Raw genomic sequence first — 18,775 nt, forward strand, 5'->3', positions numbered from 1 at the left:
ATGAAAATTAGCTTCATTTCACACGTGAATAACGATTGGATGTGAATCCAGATGACTGCGACAACTTGGCTCGAGGCTAATTGTGCACAAGGAGTGAATTTATTCAAACATTATTTCACAAACTGGTTCTAGTCAGTGGTGATCTCATCCAACCGCCAATAAAATACATTTAATAAGTAAACATAACCACTTTCGGAAAACACCCTGACTATGCAAGAAAGTGGAAAAAAAGAAAAGAAATTGAGTTAATGATTAGCGCAGGTATGGCCTTTTGTACCCATTAAATTTGTTGCATATATTCATTTCTATTATACTTTGGTTAAAGAGCACCTGCTGGTGGGAGAAGATTAGTTAAACTCAATAAAACAATACAAATACAAAAGGTAAGAATAGTTTTGGTCAAAGAGAAAACTAGCCTTCTTTGGATCTCAATTTTATTACACAAACGTATGATGGAAATGTTAAAACCGGTCATATAGAGATGATAGCGTATAAAAATGGAATGCCTTGCACGTGGGCCATCTTCTGTAATCTGCCCGATGCCTGATGAAGACGATGGTGGGTTCTACATTTCCAGGGACGGTTGGGGGGTGGAACCTCGGAGCTGTTTTGTTGTTGCTTGTTTGTTGGTCACAGGAGAGCGCAGCTGCACGAGGTGCCCTTGTTGCCTCCCAGGAGGCCGTGCTGCGAGGTGGCTAGGCTCTGGATTAAATTCCAGAAATGAGAGAAGGAGATGCCCTCGCCGTCACCCACGCCCATCTTCCGCATGACCTCGCTCAGACCCTGTTCTGTCAGGAAGCCCTGCAGAAACATGTGGAAGGAACTCAAAATGTGTCTTGTAGAGTCACAACAAGGAATATAGAGAAGAATTCACCCAAACGTAAAACTGAGAACTTTGAGCGCTTTCTGCTAGCTTAATGCTCAAAGGCGTATATTTGTTATCCTCTAATATTGGCGGGTACGCACACCAAAAGGAGCGCCGCTATGTCCGATTAATTAAAGCAAAAATGCAGCAAAACAGTTTGATTATACAGTCAATTTAATTGTGTCATGATACGTTAATAAAGAACAATTTTATAAAGCGGTATTTCTCAAATGGGGGTATGTGAAGGCAATTCAGGGAGTACGGATGGTATCATCGGATTTGATGTAATGCTTTTTATGAACAGAGCAGTTTTCTTTTCTAATTAAGAGTGAATTGATTTGAACATGAAGCAACTTATTGGTAAAATGTGTATTGTGACTCCTTTGAAAAGACATATGACTTTATGTTGTTAGTATTTATACAGATTTCATTAGCGATGTAATTTTCCAGGAGACAAGCCGTAAATAAAACAGATTATGTTACATGATTTAGCTTCTGGAGTTGCTAAATAAAATACACCTATCGATAACGCTGTATGTAGTTCCGATGATGAATAAATTAGGCAGTTGTAAGTCTGAAAAAGTATTTCACAGGGTGTACATCACTGGAACAGATTAACAGCTTTTCTATTCTTTTCAATGGGGAAAGATGATTTGTACTCTATATAGATTTTATTGGTTCAATTTTCTCTACGCAAAGATACTAAGACGTAATGATACTTCTCTTCACAGTGATTTGGTGTAAAAAGATGATTCAGTTTCAGAAGCTGCTCAGTGCAGGGGCAAATCTTTTCTGGGGGTTCAGGGTTGTGCACCCCCCCTCCCAAAAAAAAAAAAAAAAAACTGCCTTTTATTTAAAATGAATCTTTGACATTTCCCCTTAATACAACAATAATACACATAAAAGTAGACTTAACTGTATGTTCAGCAAGTTATAAATGTATAATTTGGCTTGGATATACATACAGAAAAAAGTATTATCTCTGTAACCTAAGACAGGGAAGCGAGCAGCAGAAAAGAGCCCCGAACACGCCCGTCTCCAGTTCGCACCTCCACCTTTGTGTCCGTAGAGTAAATATACCTTGAGGCTTTAACAGTAACGCAAAGTATGTAAGTCTATATTCAAGCCGCGTTCCTTCTTCTGCTCGCGACGGCCAACGGTTAACTGGAGGAATTCAAGGCATGCGCTGAATGATCACGGGGGCTGACGGGAAGTGTTAAAACACGCCCCCTGGTCCCACTAGTTTAAAAACAAACAAAAATTAGGGAAGTTGACTTTTTCATTGCTTGACAGTCACTAGAAATCATACTTGATTGATTTCATGTTTGAATCCCAAATTGTGCTGCTCTTTTGATGGCGTGCATTGCAGCCACTAGGGGGCAGTATAATATATACATATTTCCACACAAATGCCCAAACCATTTTTTTTTCACAGAGGATAAAGAATTTATGCATAAGAGTGTAGATAGAATGACTTGCAACTGATTGTGCACAATAAGTATCATAAGTAAGAACGAGACAGCTCATACTTATTCCACCAGCTTAACTCATTCAGTGCCATGGACGAGAATTCCCTTCTTTTAAAATAGTAGTAATAAATAATCAAAATTTTGGTCAAATAAGTTTTTTATGGCAAAGGAACCGTCACCCTTGACTAATGCTTACCTAATATAAGCCAATTGAGCAATATAGTGATAACTGTGACCATCGGATGGCAGTGTTTCCTCACTTATAATACAGCTATTATCTACATGCAATTCAACGTAAGAAATGGAAGTCAAGAAATGGAAGTCAATCTTTCATTTGATAACACACATATTTACATAGCATAGCACACAATATTATGTTGCCCTTCAATAAGTTATCGATTAGCTAAAAATGAGCATTAACTTTGATTGCAGCTATAAAAAAATCTTTAGGCAAAGATATGAGCTGTCTCTTTCTTAAAATGAGTGGAAGTGTCAAAATTCCACAATTTCTTTATTGGACTACTTGGAAGCCGAGCTGGGTGAAGATCCAAAATGTCAGACACGGTCAAATGCTGAGGCAAAGTCGCATTGAGTTTTGTTAGCGTTTGCGTGCTGCCAAGCGAAAATATTTTGGTCTTTTTCCTCTATGTGTCAAGGCTCTAGCCTTGACACACAAAAAAACAAAAAAACGAAATGAAGGTTCTATTTTTGTAAGAACTTCAATCCATTTTTGATTGTCAGATTGGACCCGCAATTTGAAAATCGCCATGAATTCCCTTACTGCATAAAAAAAGAACAGCTTCCATTTGAGAGGCGCTCAAAGGTATCAATCATGGTGTTTACACGCCAGAACGCAGCGGAAAAGACGCTTGGACAATATGTTATTTGCTCCCAAGCTCGCGAGTGCGGTTAGCGACGGTTTCCTCTTTCTACCCTCCCACCGAGCGTCTTTTACAGATGGACACACAATGGGACACACACGTCGTCCGAGCGATCCTCTTTTCCCCCGTGTGCGAAACATGCGGCCACACCCGAGCTATTTGAAATCTGCTGTTCGTGTCCTGCTGGTCTTACCTTGGCCAGGTTGGGCAGCTGAGAGGACAGAAGTCCTTTGAACTCGTCCACCTTTAGCGTGGGGCCGTTGTCGGCCGAGGCAGAGTGGAACTGGGTGACCAGCGTGTTGATGGCGCCCTCCAAGTCCGAGTACTGGACGGGTACAGGATAAAACATTTTAGACCGCCTGCTTGCCCTGAGTTTATAGTTTCAGTAACACCAAAGCTAATTTCAGCTAGCCTACCTATTGGGTTTACTATAATAGGTTAGCATTAAGCTAGAGAGGTTTGTGAGAAACAATAAAACAGAGTTTGAGTGAATATTTTGGTGTTTGAATAGCAACACCAATGCTAATTTCAGCTAGCTTACCTATTGGGTTTTCTATAATAGGTTAGCATTAAGCTAGGGAGGTTTGTGAGAAACAATAAAACAGAGTTTGAGTGAATATTTTGGCGTTTGAATATACAAAGTTGAATTCTTTTTTGTTTTAGGTGTCAGTTTCAAACTAAACTTCAAATAAGCAGCTTGACGTGAGCACACTTTGCATCTTGTTTGCATCACGTTTAACTCTTGTGCAGGATTTTCACAATTTTTGGGTCATTTACTTCCACATCATTCTAGAGGTACTTTAGCCAATGATGGCATATTCCTGGTAGTGTGTTAACGAAATGTTTGTGCGAAATAGAACATGTTGTCACCATCTGGGAGAAATTTCAGCTCCCTGGTGCTTTATTTTAATGCTGTCACCATCTGGGTGAAATTTCAGCTCCCTCGTGCTTTCTTTTAGTGCTTTTCCCTTGATGTAAAATACCTTTATTGTACAGGTCAAATGATTGGATAAAATACTGTATAAGGGTAAATTACAATGAAATTTCAAATTTTTTTTTACATGCTCCTTTTTTTTTTAATCTGGAACATATCTCTGACTATAATGGGGTTCACTGAATACATTTTTGCTACTGCTGAGAATGTAGTTGCAACGTGCCGCTATTTCTTCTAATAGTGTTACATTGTCATGTTTTTGTTGTTGTTTCACTTGGTTGTGTAGATATAATCATGTCAATAAAGCCATTCTATTTTATTTGCAATGACTAGCCCTTAACTTAAGCACACCTCCGCACTCTCCTGCTTGCTTTTGTTTCTTTGGTACGCCAAAAATGTTCATGGGTCAATGTGACCCACTGCTTGTTTAACCGTAAAAAACATGCCTCTGAAGTGTGAATCTTTCACAGTTAATATCACAGTTTGAGGCCTTAAATGCTGAAGTGGCTTGAGGGTTAAAAGCATACAAATCATGAAGACATCAGTCATGTGATTTTTTTTTTTTTAAAGACGTCGAAATGAAGTGCAGTTCAGTAATACACTGAATTTCTCTGTTTTTTTGGAGACATTACAGACACACACTCAATAAATAGTTGGCAATATGCGAAATCATGTTTTGTTTTGTTTCAAAAATGTAGTTTAGCAGAAAAGACTGGAGCGGAAAAAAAAGTGGATAATTGATGCCCCCGCCCCAAAATGGTGCAAAACACAAATTTTGCTTAAATGCCACTATTAATATATTCTACTGACATTTGAAAATGAAAATGAAATTCCACCTATCAGCAAACTCTAATTTGATCCCTTTTAATTCTGTGAAAGCAACAGAACTTAATTTTCCAACTAAGAGCAAATTGATTGGAACATGAAGGAAGTTACTGCTAAATTGGATTATAATAACTTCTTTGCAAAACGTTTGTTGTATTATGTTGAACAGTCATGAGTGACGCAAATATAATTTATCCTAAATTTGCACTTGTTAGGAGCTAGATGGCTGAAATAAATATTTCTCAGAGGATACACAATTGAATTAAGTTGAAAAACACTTATTGAGAAGACGTATCAGGACTTTATTTTAGGACCAGTTATTATTAATATTATTTTTACAAGTTTTATTAGCATATTATTGTAGAACTACAAGAGATCCACATGAATATGGTACAAGGTCCCGCCCCCCAGGCCCCACTTTCAAGTCACATGACACACATTCAATGTGGCGTTCGCTTCTGCAAAAATTAAAAAAAAAAAAAAAACAGCAACAGCTATTCCATGCATGCAGGCAGGCAGCTTTGTCACTGGCACACATTGAAGAAAAAAAAAAATAAACCACCACACCCTTATTCTTTTAAGAATGACAAGCTGCTGCAAGCCTTTCACTTCTACACTTGACGTCATTTTTTTCTAGACTTAAAACGCTTTAGTGGAAATCCAGCAAACATAACTTTTATATTTTCAGTGTCAATTTTTGCCATTTCAAAGTATAATGCGCCTGGGCACTTTTGCTCCAATTTAGTCAGTATTGTTTATAGTATGCCATGTTTGAATATTTGAATTGTATTCTTTAAAATACGGCAGTAAAAAAAGGTTTATTTGTTAACGTTGAAATTTGGGGCGTGGCGGACTTGCAGAATGGACACCTTTGAATTTTTCAAGTAAATTATATCAATGGTCATTTGTTTTTCAAACTTTAATGCTCGCTAAAGTCAGATGCTTGAGTAATAATAAAAAAAATAAATAAAAATTCTCAACACAAGTCCTGAATAACAAATAACTCATTAAAACCCAAAGACATATTTTTACGTTTTTGGGAGGGCTAAAGAAGGGTTTAAAAATTGCTGATACTAAATCAAATTAGTCATTAATGACTGACTTTTGTACCTAAAGTAATTGACTATTTTAGTACCTAATTGTCTAAAACAAAAGGTTACTTTAGTACTTAAGTATCGAAAGTATTCAATTACGTAAAATATTTTAGTAGCAGCCATTTTTCGACCCTTCTTTAGCAAAATACTTATAGTAAAGTATCTTTGCCTGGGATTGAATGTTTGGTCTCTAAAAAAAAAAAAAGAAAAAAAAGGAAAAATACGTCTTTTGGATTGAAACAATAAATAAATAAACAGGCTCAAAAGTTCGTTACATTCATTGTATAAACATGTGGCTTTGTATTTGTAAAAAATAAATAAATGAAATGAAAAAACTGCCTCTTCTGATCAACTTTGTTGGTCAAGTGGATCTAACTTGGGAGGGCGAAAAAGGACATCTTGTTTTAATTAAACAAGTTAATAACGCGCGTGCGCCGTCCGAAGTTTGGAAAAACTTTTTCATACATTTAGGGAGGGGCCGCTTGCAAGCGTCGCCTCGCGAAGAAGTTTCGCCTCGCGCGCTCCTTCAAGTGTGTGACCATGACACAAAAGCAGGCTAACGCCCTCGTTTCAACACAAGAAAATGAATTTAGAATCTCTTTTTATTTTTGGTGGTTATTCTTTTTTTTTTACGCTCGTCCTCGTCTGACCACTCATGCGCGCCGCCCCCAAGTGTTTTAAACCGAACGCGCACGCGCAATCTGACAAGTTAACGCACAAAAGACGAATTTTGGAAGTAAAAGTGAGCTATTGATCGATGCAAATTTGCTGAATGCTTGCGTCGGTTTCCTACCTGAGGCATGTCGACTGCTGGGCTCGAATGTGGCAACTTTTACTGGTCCTGCGTGTCTATCCACTCCTCTTACTGTGAATGTGTGTGTCACTGTGTATGTGTGTGTGTGTGTGTGTGTGTGTGGATCTGCGTTGTTGTCAGCAGCTGGCAGCAGTCCCGGATCCTCCCTTCTTCCCCTCTGCAAAAGACAAGAGGAGAGGTGGGGAAAAAAAGCAGGAAGGAGCTGTAAAAAGGGAAGCAAATGCGCCATAATGTGACATCACGACACTTTGTGTGTGTGTGTGTGTGTGTGTTGCCATTGTGATCGTTGGGAGTGTTTTGTTTAAAAAAAAAAAAAAAAGTGTGTCATGTTCCTCAAGTTTCTTCTGCAGCCACATCTGGAAAGTTTTAGTTTGGACAGCCCTGTTGCTGTTTTTCCACTTTTCCAAGCTCCATTTTTTTTTTTTTGCAAATATGAATTGCAATAATTTGCATGAAAGTGGAAGCATGATGTTTGAAGCAGTTTTGGAATCATAGTAATAAAAAAAAAAAGGAGGGGGAAGGAGGACGAGGAAACAGGCGCAACCGCATTCCTTCTATCTGGTTTTATGAGCGAAGGCCGTCACTGGGGTGTGTGTGTGTGTGTGTGTGTGTGTGTGTGTGTGTGTGTGTGTGTGTAAGTGTGTGTGAGTGAGGGGGCCGCTCCACATTTTGGATCAAATTAACCACAGGAATTTATTCTAAAAAAAAAAAAAAAAAAAAAAGAATTTTCGCAGCAGATGTTGAGCATTTATTCGGAGATGTCCTTGAGGGGGTGTTAAGGGTGTGTCGTTTAAAATATGATCTAAACATTGTGTTGGGGGGGGGGGGGCTCGCCCAGCTGAAAATTCTCAAATATGGGAAGTCGCCCCTCACGCCCGATTGATGAATTGCTTCGGAATGATAACATTAAAAGCACACAACGTGAGCAAAACACTTTCAATCACTAGCAAAATATTTCCATAAGATTATTTGGGGTGTGGCTGTTAAAAAATAGAGCTAATGTGCACAATCGATGATCCTATGAGTGTGGTAGGATTGCATACAAATAAATGTCTTGCACTATGAGGGACCCAGCGGATTTAGACAAAAAAGTTGTAATAAAATGATATTTCCTCGGAGGAGCGCATTTATTATTGTCAATTTGTTTGCGGTTATTAGTAGTTCTCTTCAAAAACTAAAGTTAACACCATCTTTTAGAAAAACTAAGAAATCCATGCACAATCCTACTTATAAGATAACGACGAATGATTTATTAATAATTTTATTCGGGCGTGGCTGTTAAAAATATACAATGCCTTTCAGTGAGCCTAAAAATGTAATTTTTTTTTGTACTAAAATTTCCACTACAGGGCTATACTGACATAGGGTGGGAGATGTTTATTTAACCTAACTTGATTTCTTAAGCTTATTAGGGGTGTGGTTCTTTAAAAAGAAAACATTGAAAAATGCATATACATACCCTACGACATGCTGAATTTTACTCATAAGATGGTTTATAATTACATAACACTAACATTTTCTGGAGGGAAACTCATATAACAAATTATTCAGTATGATGATTGGGGCATGGTTCTTAAAAATACACGTGTGATGTTTTGTTTAAAAAAAAAAAAGCAAACCAACTTTGAGTCAGCCTGATCATTTAAAAGGCCATCCATAAAACGGATTATTAATTTCTACGGGAAGCGTTGTTATAGAAGATTGATTCCATAAGATTATTAGTGGCGTGGCTCAGAAAAATAATACTCATGCTGTTTCATTTAGAAAAAAAAATACATAAACATTTAGTCAGCCCGAGAATTTTTAGGATTGTGCATTAATCAAATTAATTATAATTACAAAACATGAACTGAGACAGTATTTTCTGTGGGCTTTCTTATCATAAATTGATTCCATGAGATTCTTGGGCGTGGTTCTATTATACAAAAAAAAGGTCAACATTGACTCCTAGTTATCTTGAAAATTTTGAGGGATTGTGTACAAAACTGTATATGTAGACTCTGTGTGTCCATGTGATTATTAGGGGTGTGGCTTTTAAAAATGCAACCTGTGCCAAGAGCGACAACCGACTTTGGATGAGCCTGAAAATTCTTGATCCTCATAGTAAGGCTGCTTGTGTTTTGCGCGTTTATTCTCTGACATTAACTAAGGCGTTGTTCGTAAAAATGCGAGGTGCAATGACGTCCTATAATTCTGGTGGTAATGTTTGAAAAACAAGTTCAAAATACCGTGGCGACCCCATTTATTCTTGTCTGAGGAACACAACGAGGAAGCGTTTGTCAGTTGGCAAAGTCGTTGCTGAGCTGCAGGTGAAAGCCCTCCAGGTGTTCTTTGAGTTTCTCCCTCACGTCGTCACTCAGCTCCCCCAAGGCGGCGTCTAGGACTGGACGCCGCGGGCTTTCCCTTCCGTTTGGATCGGCCGGGTTCTCCGAGTCCGGTTGGCGCAGCGGGGCGCCCTGGCTGGCGACGCCCTCTAGGGTCAGATACTCCTGGAGCTGGTTTTCAGTGGACATAGGAACCAGAACGAACCGCGCCTCGGTTTCGCTTTGTATCCACATCACCGGTTGTTTCGGGTCTTGATTCTGAGAGTCACCTTTGAAGTCACAATGACTGTCGGGCGAGGGTTGTGTAGCTTGGAATGCGAGTGGGAAACTTTGAGAAGTCCTCTTTGAGTTATTAAGTCGTTCTGTCGATTCTTTCTCAGGGGTCTTCAACAAGTACTGATGGAATCCTGGGCCTTCATCTTCTTTTGTTTCTGGAATTCTGTACCCTCTCCCGCAATACCGGCAGTACTTCTCCGCATCACGGGATCCCTCTCTGGTCTCCTGGATCTTCTGCTGTCTGCCACGCAGCCTTAGCAAGGACCCCCGCAGCCGGTTCTCACGGCGCCGGGCGGCGTGCAGCTGCCGCAGGGTCTTCTCCAGGCAGTCCACGGCCTTGTCGTAGCGCCTCCGCCACAGTAGGGGGCAGAGCTGGGCGTAGCTGTGCTCCTTGGGCAGGTAGAAACCCGGACGCGGGGGGAGGCGCCGCATATAGCGCGAGGGGGAGACGGCGCGGGGTGGCGACGCTGGAGGAGGGGAAGGGGTCTTCTTGGCCGGCGAGAGACGCCCGCCGTCTTCTGGCGCCTCTTGAGAAGATGCGGGCTGATCCTCGTTGGTCTCCTCGGCTTCGAGCGACGCTTGAACTTTGGGTTCATCTGGAGATTGGCACTGAGCAGAGCTCTGCTCAACTGAAACTTGTCCATTTCTACTCGGCGAAATAGAAACATCAGTAGATAGTGAGAAGAATTTCTTCATGATAACAGAAAATAATTTAAAGCTTTTTAATAACACAGCGGTACATTCTTCTTTTCAATTTAAGAGCAAATTGAATGGATCTTGAAGCAACTTATTGCAAAACTGCCTTAAGGGGACTCCTAGGCAAAATGCCTTAAGGTGACTCCAAGGCAAAATATATATATTTAAAAAAAATGGTGTGGGAAAGGATGTAAACAACCATAATACTCAAAGGAACATATTGTTTTATATAATTGAGCCCAGACTCATTTGTCTTCTTGTTTTAGGACTTACCCCAGCCACTTGTATTTACTTGCACATGAGGAATCAAAGACTGTCGGAAAAGCATCTTCCCTCAGTCTCCTGATGCCACTGCAAGCACACAAAAAAAACTACATAAAATTGTGCAGAAATATTCTCATTTGTAAAAATGCTGTATTATTTTGCCATAAGCGTCTAGCGATGCAGGTCATTTGGGCTTGCAGATTCCTGACCTGCAACTGGCCATTTCAAAGCTCTCCAGCGTGAAGTGCTTGGAGCAAAAGTAGACAAAGTTGGTCTGAGGGTCCCAAGAGTCGGCACGGTGAGAGTTGCTGATCCAAAGGTTCCGACGAGATGTTTCTTTGGGCAATCTGTGCAATCAAACATTCGATTTATGACAACAAAAACTGCTAATCTTTAATTCAGCTATACAAAAATAAATACACATTTCCATGTAGACGATGCTTTATTCTTAAATGTGGAATGTGATGACAACACAGCTAATTTTGAATTCAGTCATGCAAAAATAAAGAAATACACGTTCCCATGTAGACAATGATTTATTCTTACTTGTGGAAAGTGATACCAGCATTACGAGTCTCACGGTTGTCACGGGATTTGCAGCCGCCAGCAGAACAGTGTCTGGGCATCTGAGAGATAAAAAGATGGCAATAAAACATTTCTGTTCAGCTAGAGCCGACACAAGGGTCTATAAAAATTACATTCGTTTTTGCAAAATTTAACTACATCTCAGGAGAGACATTGTAATATGATTTGTGGAGGTCTACAACTACAATCTAACGCCATTTCTTAAAAGCTGCACTGTAAAAAGTAATGTTGAAAACAGAGCTATTTATGCTAGAGTATTTTTTCAAAAATCAGAAAAATACCTGATAGAAACCTATCTGGCCCTAAATGAAAACTAAATGTCCCCGAAATAAGAATTTAAAAAAAAAAAAAAAAAAACATAACCGCTTCCTACTACGCACGCGCGGTGCTCATGTAGCCGCTAAGTGCTAAACGCTAAGCATGCTCCAAACTTGTCAGATTTTAGTGTTTGTAAAAACTACAAACATAATCAAATATGTATAAATTGTAAATTTTGATCCCGCAGGAATTGTCACCCCCTCGCCAAATGTAACAGAGCTAACTCCGATGCTAATTTAGTCGAGCGCCCCAAAATTAGCACGCCAGAGCAAAACGAGCCATTCAGCTAACGCACCAAGAACGAGAGTACACGTCTAAAATGTCAGTTTTTGCTTCACGCCTAAAATACGAATAACAGACGACGGTATAGGGGTTTATTTTCGAAATATATTACCATGCAGCGAAGAATTGACCTTAGGAAGATGGCTGCTGTTTTTTCCTGGCACCTTTTTCCGGTTCCGATGACGTCACAGAAATTCTCGGAAGCTTTATTGAAAATTGTACCGTTACATTTGACCTATAAATACGACTAGTGTTTATAGACCACTCTCTACACAATAACGCAAAATAGTGGGTTAAGTTATATAAAATAGAGCCGTATTTCTCCGGATGCTATTGTAAATTATCACCAGAATACATAGTGAGTATTGTATAATAATAAGAAAAGGTTTGTTTAGCTCTTAAGGGACAGAATCAAAACAAAGTTCATTGTTCACTTTTTCAGAACGGGTGTTTATTGTTTGATTAGGACTCAATGTAAAAGTAATATTTGAAGCTATAACATCCTCATCAGGCAACAAGCAATCCTGATTATGACGGGTATCACATTCTGCTGATGTACCTAATATTGTGACCACTGAGTAAATATTCTCATGCATGTATGTAATAGAGCTCTTGTCTGCAGGTCATGGTCAGAGATTTTTTTTTTTTTTTTATAATGCAGAGGCTGTCTGGAGGATGTGTCTGGCCGACCCTCCCCTGCATTGTCCCCCATCCAGTCCTCCCCCACGACATTGGGGGGTGGGTGGGCTGTAAATCACAACGCCTCGCAGCAGTCAAACGCGGATGCAAGGCGCCGGGAAGCACATCTCTTTTTTCTCCCACCATCCCATGACGAGTTTGCTGGAAGTCCAAATGAGGAACCGAGCTGTCATGTAGCCAGGACTGCATGCGGAGGCTCCGGGCTGCCTGCAACGGCGGTGGAGGCGGCGGCGGCGGCTCCTCCCCGCTTCCCCGGCGTCCCGGCGGCCGTCTCATGCGAAACCCAGCGGCCCATTTGCGAAGCTCCAGCCCCACACAGTCCAATGGTTATTGCTCTTGCACCGGACCCCAGCCACTGGGCATGGATATATGTAAGTCACCTACTTTTTTTTCCTCACCGAAATATTGAGCGTTTTACGAACTAAACCGAACCGGTTGTTGTGTTTATTTGAATATAAGCGAGCGGATGATGTCTGCAAGGTGTATCCCAGCCAGAATACAATTCTTGCAGCACTTTCTACTACAGGATTAGATCATATGCATTCGTAAATAAATGCGACCGTTTTGTGGTGTTAATATGGAGTTTGCAGCGCAAGGAGGATGCATGGTGGGCGTTACTGTGTTTTTGCGGCAAATTGTGTATTTTAGTTTGAGTTGGCAGTAACATAAGGAATCTCTGTAACAGTGTAATACAAAAAAAAAAAAAATCTCAAAACATGGTTGTTGTGGAACTGCACTACATAGTTGAGACCAGGTCAAAATATTCAATCATTATCCAATAAAATATTCATTATTTTGATAACTGCATCTTTTTCATATTGCCTAATTAAGTGACTAATAACCATGTTTGATATTTCAAGTGACAAAACCCATATGGATGTTTACATTCTCTGTACACACTGAACACATTATGGTTAGGTAGACAACAGACTTATACAAATGCCACAAATTAGTGTTAGCTAGTGACAACGGAATTATATGCATACATACATAAAGGCCTACATCCATCCATACATGCATGTATGCATACCTGCATGCATATATACCTACCTACATACACCCATGCATAAATACACATGCAGACATACACACATGAATACATACATACTACATACATACATATATATATATACATGCATGCATGCAGGCATGCATCCATGCATAGATCCATACATATGTGCATAAACACATATACATACAAACATACATACTGTACATACACACTTACATCCATGCATGCATACACACATGCATATGTACATTCATGCATGCATACAGGCATGTATCCACCATACATACGTGCATAAATACATACAAACATACATACACTTACATCCATGCATGCATACACATATGCATACTACGTACATACAGGCGTGCATCCATACATGAATACATAAATATGTACTGTATGTGCATATGTACATGCATGCGTGTATACATACACACATGCATGCATGCATACATACCCACATAGATACATATATACATATATATGGTGCAGAGAGTCTTATTTTAAGTTTTATCTATTAAGTGCTAGAGATTCTGTATCTAGATAGATAGATAGATAGATAGATAGATAGATAGATAGATAGATAGATAGATAGATAGATAGATAGATAGATAGAATTTTTCTACTCTCTATTTGTTTTTGTTTTTTTATCATATGAAAATGCCGATTCCTGCTGTGACGGGCGATGGGAACGAGGGCGGATGAAACAAAAAACACACACACATCCAGCGTGATTTGCGATGCACCAGACTCCTCATTATAGCCGGCTGGCTGTCTGGGGGTCGCTCTTCCCCAAGGCTGGGGGGTAGCTAGGTGGGGGTGAAGGGTGAAAGGTGAAGGTCTGTCAGCCAGGGTCTGTGTCTGACTCTTTGTCTTCTCCCCCCTTCGCTCTTTGTTCGCACTACGCATAATCAACACAGGACTTTTTGCTTTTTCTTAAGCCGTGCAGCCAAATTCACAGTCAGACATTTCATTCTTATTTTTGAGGCACATGATTTTTAAAGTCGTTTTTCTGGGGGCGGTAGTGAAGCGTTTGGATTTACTTGAACTCTTTCATCAGAATGCTTTGAAATTAGCAGTGTATACACATCATCAGGCCTTCAATTTGACTCCTCAAAACCACTCAGTTGAATTATTACGTGCAAACTTTACTTTTATTTCCAGCGATAGGTTGATCGATACATAGGCTGAGGAGATTAACTATAGTTTTAAATTAGTAAGCTATATGTATATGAACTCTATGATGGATGTATAGTACAATTAAACAATAATATGTAATACAGAACGATGTAATAACATATTACTAAATATATACAACACTTAAATAAAACATTGTTTATTTTTAAACAGCAATATGAATGACAAAAAACTTGGGAAGTACTTGGGAAGACAAAAAAAAGAACATGAATTTCAAAAAAAAGCTAATTTTTCCCCTCACCTTATAGGCAAAACAAAAGTATCATTTAAAAGACGTCAAATTTTTAATTTAGTTAGTTACTTGACTTAATTTGACTTAATTATTTGAATTATTTGACTATACCGTATAATGTTAGCATATATCAAAGAATAAAAATAGATTGCTTGCATCTGTCATTTCGCAAAAGACCATTTCACTCATTCACTGCCATTGACGGCTATGGACGTCTATGATCCATCGTCACTGAACTGGCACTAAAATAGTTCCGAAACATAATTATAGCGAAAAAATTGCCAATATTTCTGTGTATCTGTAGGAGCTCTTTAATTTTTTTATAAGGAAGTAAAGGTCTTGAAAAAACTCATCAGCACTGTGTTGACATTTATTCAAATCAAGGTCAAAGAGGCAAGGTCACGAAAGCAACATCGCATTTGCATGCGGCATTTTTGAATATTAGATTGGGATTAGAGACATAGCTAATGAACCAGATGGCGTCTGATCTGCGGCGCCCTGCCTTCGCTCTCTTTGACTAGCCCTCCCGTCATTAAACATTGTGTGTGTGTATTGTGTCTAGACGCGTCTGGGTAATAAATGGTCCAATAAATGATCCCCCACAAGCCAGACCACATGGCTCATCCAGCTCGCATCCCACCCCCCCCGCTACCATCACCCTTTCTCCCCTTTAGTTTTATAATGCAATCACTCCCCCGTTTTAAATGAAGCAAAATGCAGCAAAGGAGACTGAATAGCCCACACTGTTATTATCGCAGCAGATAAAGTGCTTAGCCCTGAGATAAATAGCACTGCTGTATCCCATGAGAGTTATATTTATGCATGTCAATCAAAGCAATTTATTTATTATGTTTGTCAAGGAACATAATGTTTGATACAGTGTACAATAATTGCTAAGGATGTGGGCAACACATGCAAGGGCTGCGTAAATGGCCGCTTTAGAATAAAATGGCAGACTTCCTGTGTGTTTTTGGTTTTTGGCTCCTTGAGACTTTTTTGTCTATTCATGATAAACACAGCTTTTAAATTTCACGTTGTTAAGAGAAACTGGGTTCGAGGGCTGAACCCCCCCCCCAAAAAAACACAGTTTGTATTTGGAAGACCCCTGAAAATTACCAAAATAACACGAAAATGGCAGACTTCCTGTGTGTTTCCTTGAGACATTTTTGTGCATCTATTCGTGATAAACACAGCTATTAAATTTCACGTTGTTAAGAGAAACTGGGTTGGAGGGCAGAACCCCCTCCAAAAAAGCACCAAGTTTGTATTTGGAAGACCCCTGAAAATAACCAAAATAACACGAAAATGGCTGGCTTCTCATGTGTGTTTTGGGCATGGTTTCTTGAGACATTTCGATGTTTCTGCTCATTATTGCCATCCGCCAAATTTCAAAAACCTTGCGGACAAAAAAGCCAAGGCCAAGTTTGTTTTTGGAAGACCCCTGGAAATTAGTAAAATTACACCAAAATGGCTACTTCAAACTAAAATGGCAGACTTCCTGTGTGGCTTCTTGAGACATTTTTGTGCATCTATTCATGATAAACACATCTATTATATTTCACGTGGTTACATGGAACTAGATTTGGGGGCTCAATTTCTTTTTTTTAAATCTCGTGAACAAAAAGTCAAGGTCAAGTTTGTGTTTGGAAGACCCCTGAAAATGACCAAAATAACATGAAAATAGCAGACATCCTGTGTGTATTTGGACATGGCTCCTGGAGACTTTTTTGTGTATCTACTCATGATGGACATGTCTACCAAATTTCATGTTAAGTGAAACTGGATTTGGGGGCTGAGTTGAGAAAAACTTGTGAACAAAAAGTCTAGGCCAAGTTTGGAAATGACCAATGATGTAAAAATGTCACACTTCCTGTGTGCTTTTGGCCATGTTTTTTTTTTTAGACTTTTTGGTGTATCTACTCAATATTATTGTCCACCAAATTGCAAACATCTTGTGGATAAAGAAGTCAAGGGGAAGTTTGTCTTTGGGACACATGGGAATTGAGTAAAATGGCACCAAAATGGCGACTTCAAACTAAAATTGCAAACTTCCTGTGTTTTTTTTTTTTTTTTTGGACATTGCTTCTTGAGACTTTTTTTTTCTGTGCATCTAATCATAATAAACATCTCTATTAAATTTTATGCTAAGTAACACTGCGTTTGGGGGCTGAATTTTCAAGAAATGATGAAAACTTTGCTTGGTCTGGTGACTTCGAGTGTGTTACAAAAACGGTTAATTGCACCAAATGTTGTCCTTTAAAATTGACACGATTGTCTATTAATGACTAAGTATCATGAGCTTATTTTTACCATGGAAAGCTGCTGCCCAGTTACCATGACGACCAACGCATCACCGTAAACGCCGCCAGCGTTTTCAACCGTCATCTTTTCTAATGTCTCCCGTGTCCGCAGCTGAACTGGAGCTGGTTCAGATAATACTTATCCTGCTGGCGATGAGCGTCATGGTGGCCGTGGTCGTGTGCCTTCTCATCCACTACCGCCTCGTCGCCCTGTCCCTGCTCGGCCGGCTCGGCCACGGGCAGGAAGTCCCTACGGCGGAGGTGCGACGGGTGAGTGGCCGGCGCTTGACGCTAACGCATCCAATTTAGGGGTCGACTTGTTGTAACAAGTCTCTGAAATGTTGTGTCAGGATTCGAGTGGGTGGCCCAATGGCGTGCTGAGTCAACATGGACAAGGCCAGGTGAGTCATGATTTTTGCTCACCACCTATCCGATTACTCATTCACTGTCAGAACAGTTAACCCATTCAATCCCAAAGAAAATTTTACGTTTTAATAGTGCAGACATTTCAGTTCACACACACACACATATATATATATGTATATATGAGTATCTTAACATTTCACCTTTTGTTTTTCCAAGCCGATTGGTGGCCTCCAAAGCCACAGCACGGCAGTCTTCGTGCAGCACCAGCAGCTGTGTCGCCTGCAGCCCACCTACCCCTACATGCGGCAGGAGAGCATCAACCTGCCCCCCATGATCCGCATGCCCAACGGGGACGGAAAGGAGTCCCGCTGCTTCCAGCAACATCCCGAGCTGAAGCGCTCCTGCATTCGCGCGCCTCCGAACCGTAACGTCCTCATAGACAATTACGCACACAACTCCGGACCACGGGCGGCCAAAATGAAGTCCGAAAGTGTTAGCGAGGGGTCCGAGAGCCCCCCGCCCTCCTACAGCGTGACTATCGAGGACTCCCAATGTAAAAGTGTTCCCCAAGGTCCTAAAAGGTTACAGACAAGATGGAGCTCGGCTAAAAACACAACATCCACCGAGGTTGTTCCTCATAACTCCTCAGTCACATGAGAGACTCGGCCAAACCTTTTCTTTGTAATATTTAAATGTTATCAAATGTTTTCTATGCGGTGCTAAAAAAAAAAAATCTCTTGCGTTTCTGTCTATTTTTGTAAGCTTTTCAATGTCTTTCTGCTCTACATTTTGACTCAGTGCCCGTGATAAACATGAGCTGTTCCTCGCAGAATGTGCCGGGCTTTGGAATGCAAAAGCAGCTGAAGTTGCACAGAGAATGCTTCTGCTTTTATATTATTTCAAGCTGCTAAAGCTTTTTGCTTGAGTCCGAGGGGCGTATATCAATATTTTTATCACGTTATGAACCAGAGGCAATTTTCTGTTATTGTTTAACACTAACGGCGGCGAAAATGTCGCCATTCGAGCACTTTTGCCTCTGAATCTACAAAACTTGGGGAAGAGGAGGGCGATTCCTCCCTATAAGCCATGCACAGCAATGTACTCTCGTCGATGCAATTGACTTGATTATCACTGACCTGAGTTTAAGCTGCAAGTGTAGACGCTGAATTTTAAGAAGAAAAAATCCTGTGGTTTACATTTTCATGTTATTTAACAAAGATTTTGTATTTATAAGGTGTAGCAGTTTACAATAAAAGGCTGAAAGTGATGGGGAGTATCATTTATTTCTGCAGCTATATGCAAGTTGGATAATAGCTAGCTGTTTCTAGTTATAGCATGATGA

At 40.0% G+C, this 18,775-nt stretch overlaps 3 protein-coding genes across 4 annotated transcripts; 1 reads left to right on the plus strand and 2 right to left on the minus strand.

Annotated features, from left to right (window-relative positions):
* Positions 1 to 80: 80 nt before the first annotated feature.
* s100v2 (S100 calcium binding protein V2) lies at positions 81 to 7,101 on the minus strand. The gene is made up of 3 exons (XM_088404775.1): positions 6,862 to 7,101; positions 3,409 to 3,540; positions 81 to 801 (listed from the first exon to the last, which is right to left on the minus strand). The coding sequence occupies exons 1-3, from the start codon at positions 6,868 to 6,870 to the stop codon at positions 631 to 633; spliced, it is 312 nt and encodes a 103-aa protein (XP_088260901.1). The 5' UTR covers positions 6,871 to 7,101; the 3' UTR covers positions 81 to 630.
* On the minus strand, positions 6,890 to 11,794 carry thap7 (THAP domain containing 7). Of its 2 annotated transcripts, none has more exons than XM_088404773.1 (6): positions 11,740 to 11,794; positions 10,989 to 11,068; positions 10,652 to 10,789; positions 10,452 to 10,529; positions 9,111 to 10,128; positions 6,890 to 7,039 (listed from the first exon to the last, which is right to left on the minus strand). In XM_088404773.1, exons 1-5 carry the CDS (start codon positions 11,740 to 11,742, stop codon positions 9,162 to 9,164), a joined length of 1,266 nt encoding a protein of 421 aa, XP_088260899.1. In that variant the 5' UTR covers positions 11,743 to 11,794; the 3' UTR covers positions 6,890 to 7,039; positions 9,111 to 9,161. The 2 variants fall into 2 exon arrangements, with proteins under 2 accessions (XP_088260899.1, XP_088260900.1); XM_088404774.1 differs by lacking the exon at positions 11,740 to 11,794 and adding an exon at positions 11,309 to 11,700.
* Positions 11,795 to 12,324: 530 nt separating this feature from the next.
* On the plus strand, positions 12,325 to 18,700 carry LOC148406279 (protein TMEPAI-like). Its single transcript, XM_088404237.1, has 4 exons — positions 12,325 to 12,697; positions 17,180 to 17,337; positions 17,418 to 17,468; positions 17,650 to 18,700. The coding sequence occupies exons 1-4, from the start codon at positions 12,514 to 12,516 to the stop codon at positions 18,088 to 18,090; spliced, it is 834 nt and encodes a 277-aa protein (XP_088260363.1). The 5' UTR covers positions 12,325 to 12,513; the 3' UTR covers positions 18,091 to 18,700.
* The last annotated feature ends 75 nt before the right edge of the window (positions 18,701 to 18,775 follow it).

Source organism: Hippichthys cyanospilos, chromosome 21, assembly GCF_059441005.1.
Source record: "Hippichthys cyanospilos isolate Australia breed blue-spotted pipefish chromosome 21, RoL_Hcya_1.0, whole genome shotgun sequence".
In the NCBI taxonomy this organism is placed as follows: domain Eukaryota; kingdom Metazoa; phylum Chordata; class Actinopteri; order Syngnathiformes; family Syngnathidae; genus Hippichthys; species Hippichthys cyanospilos.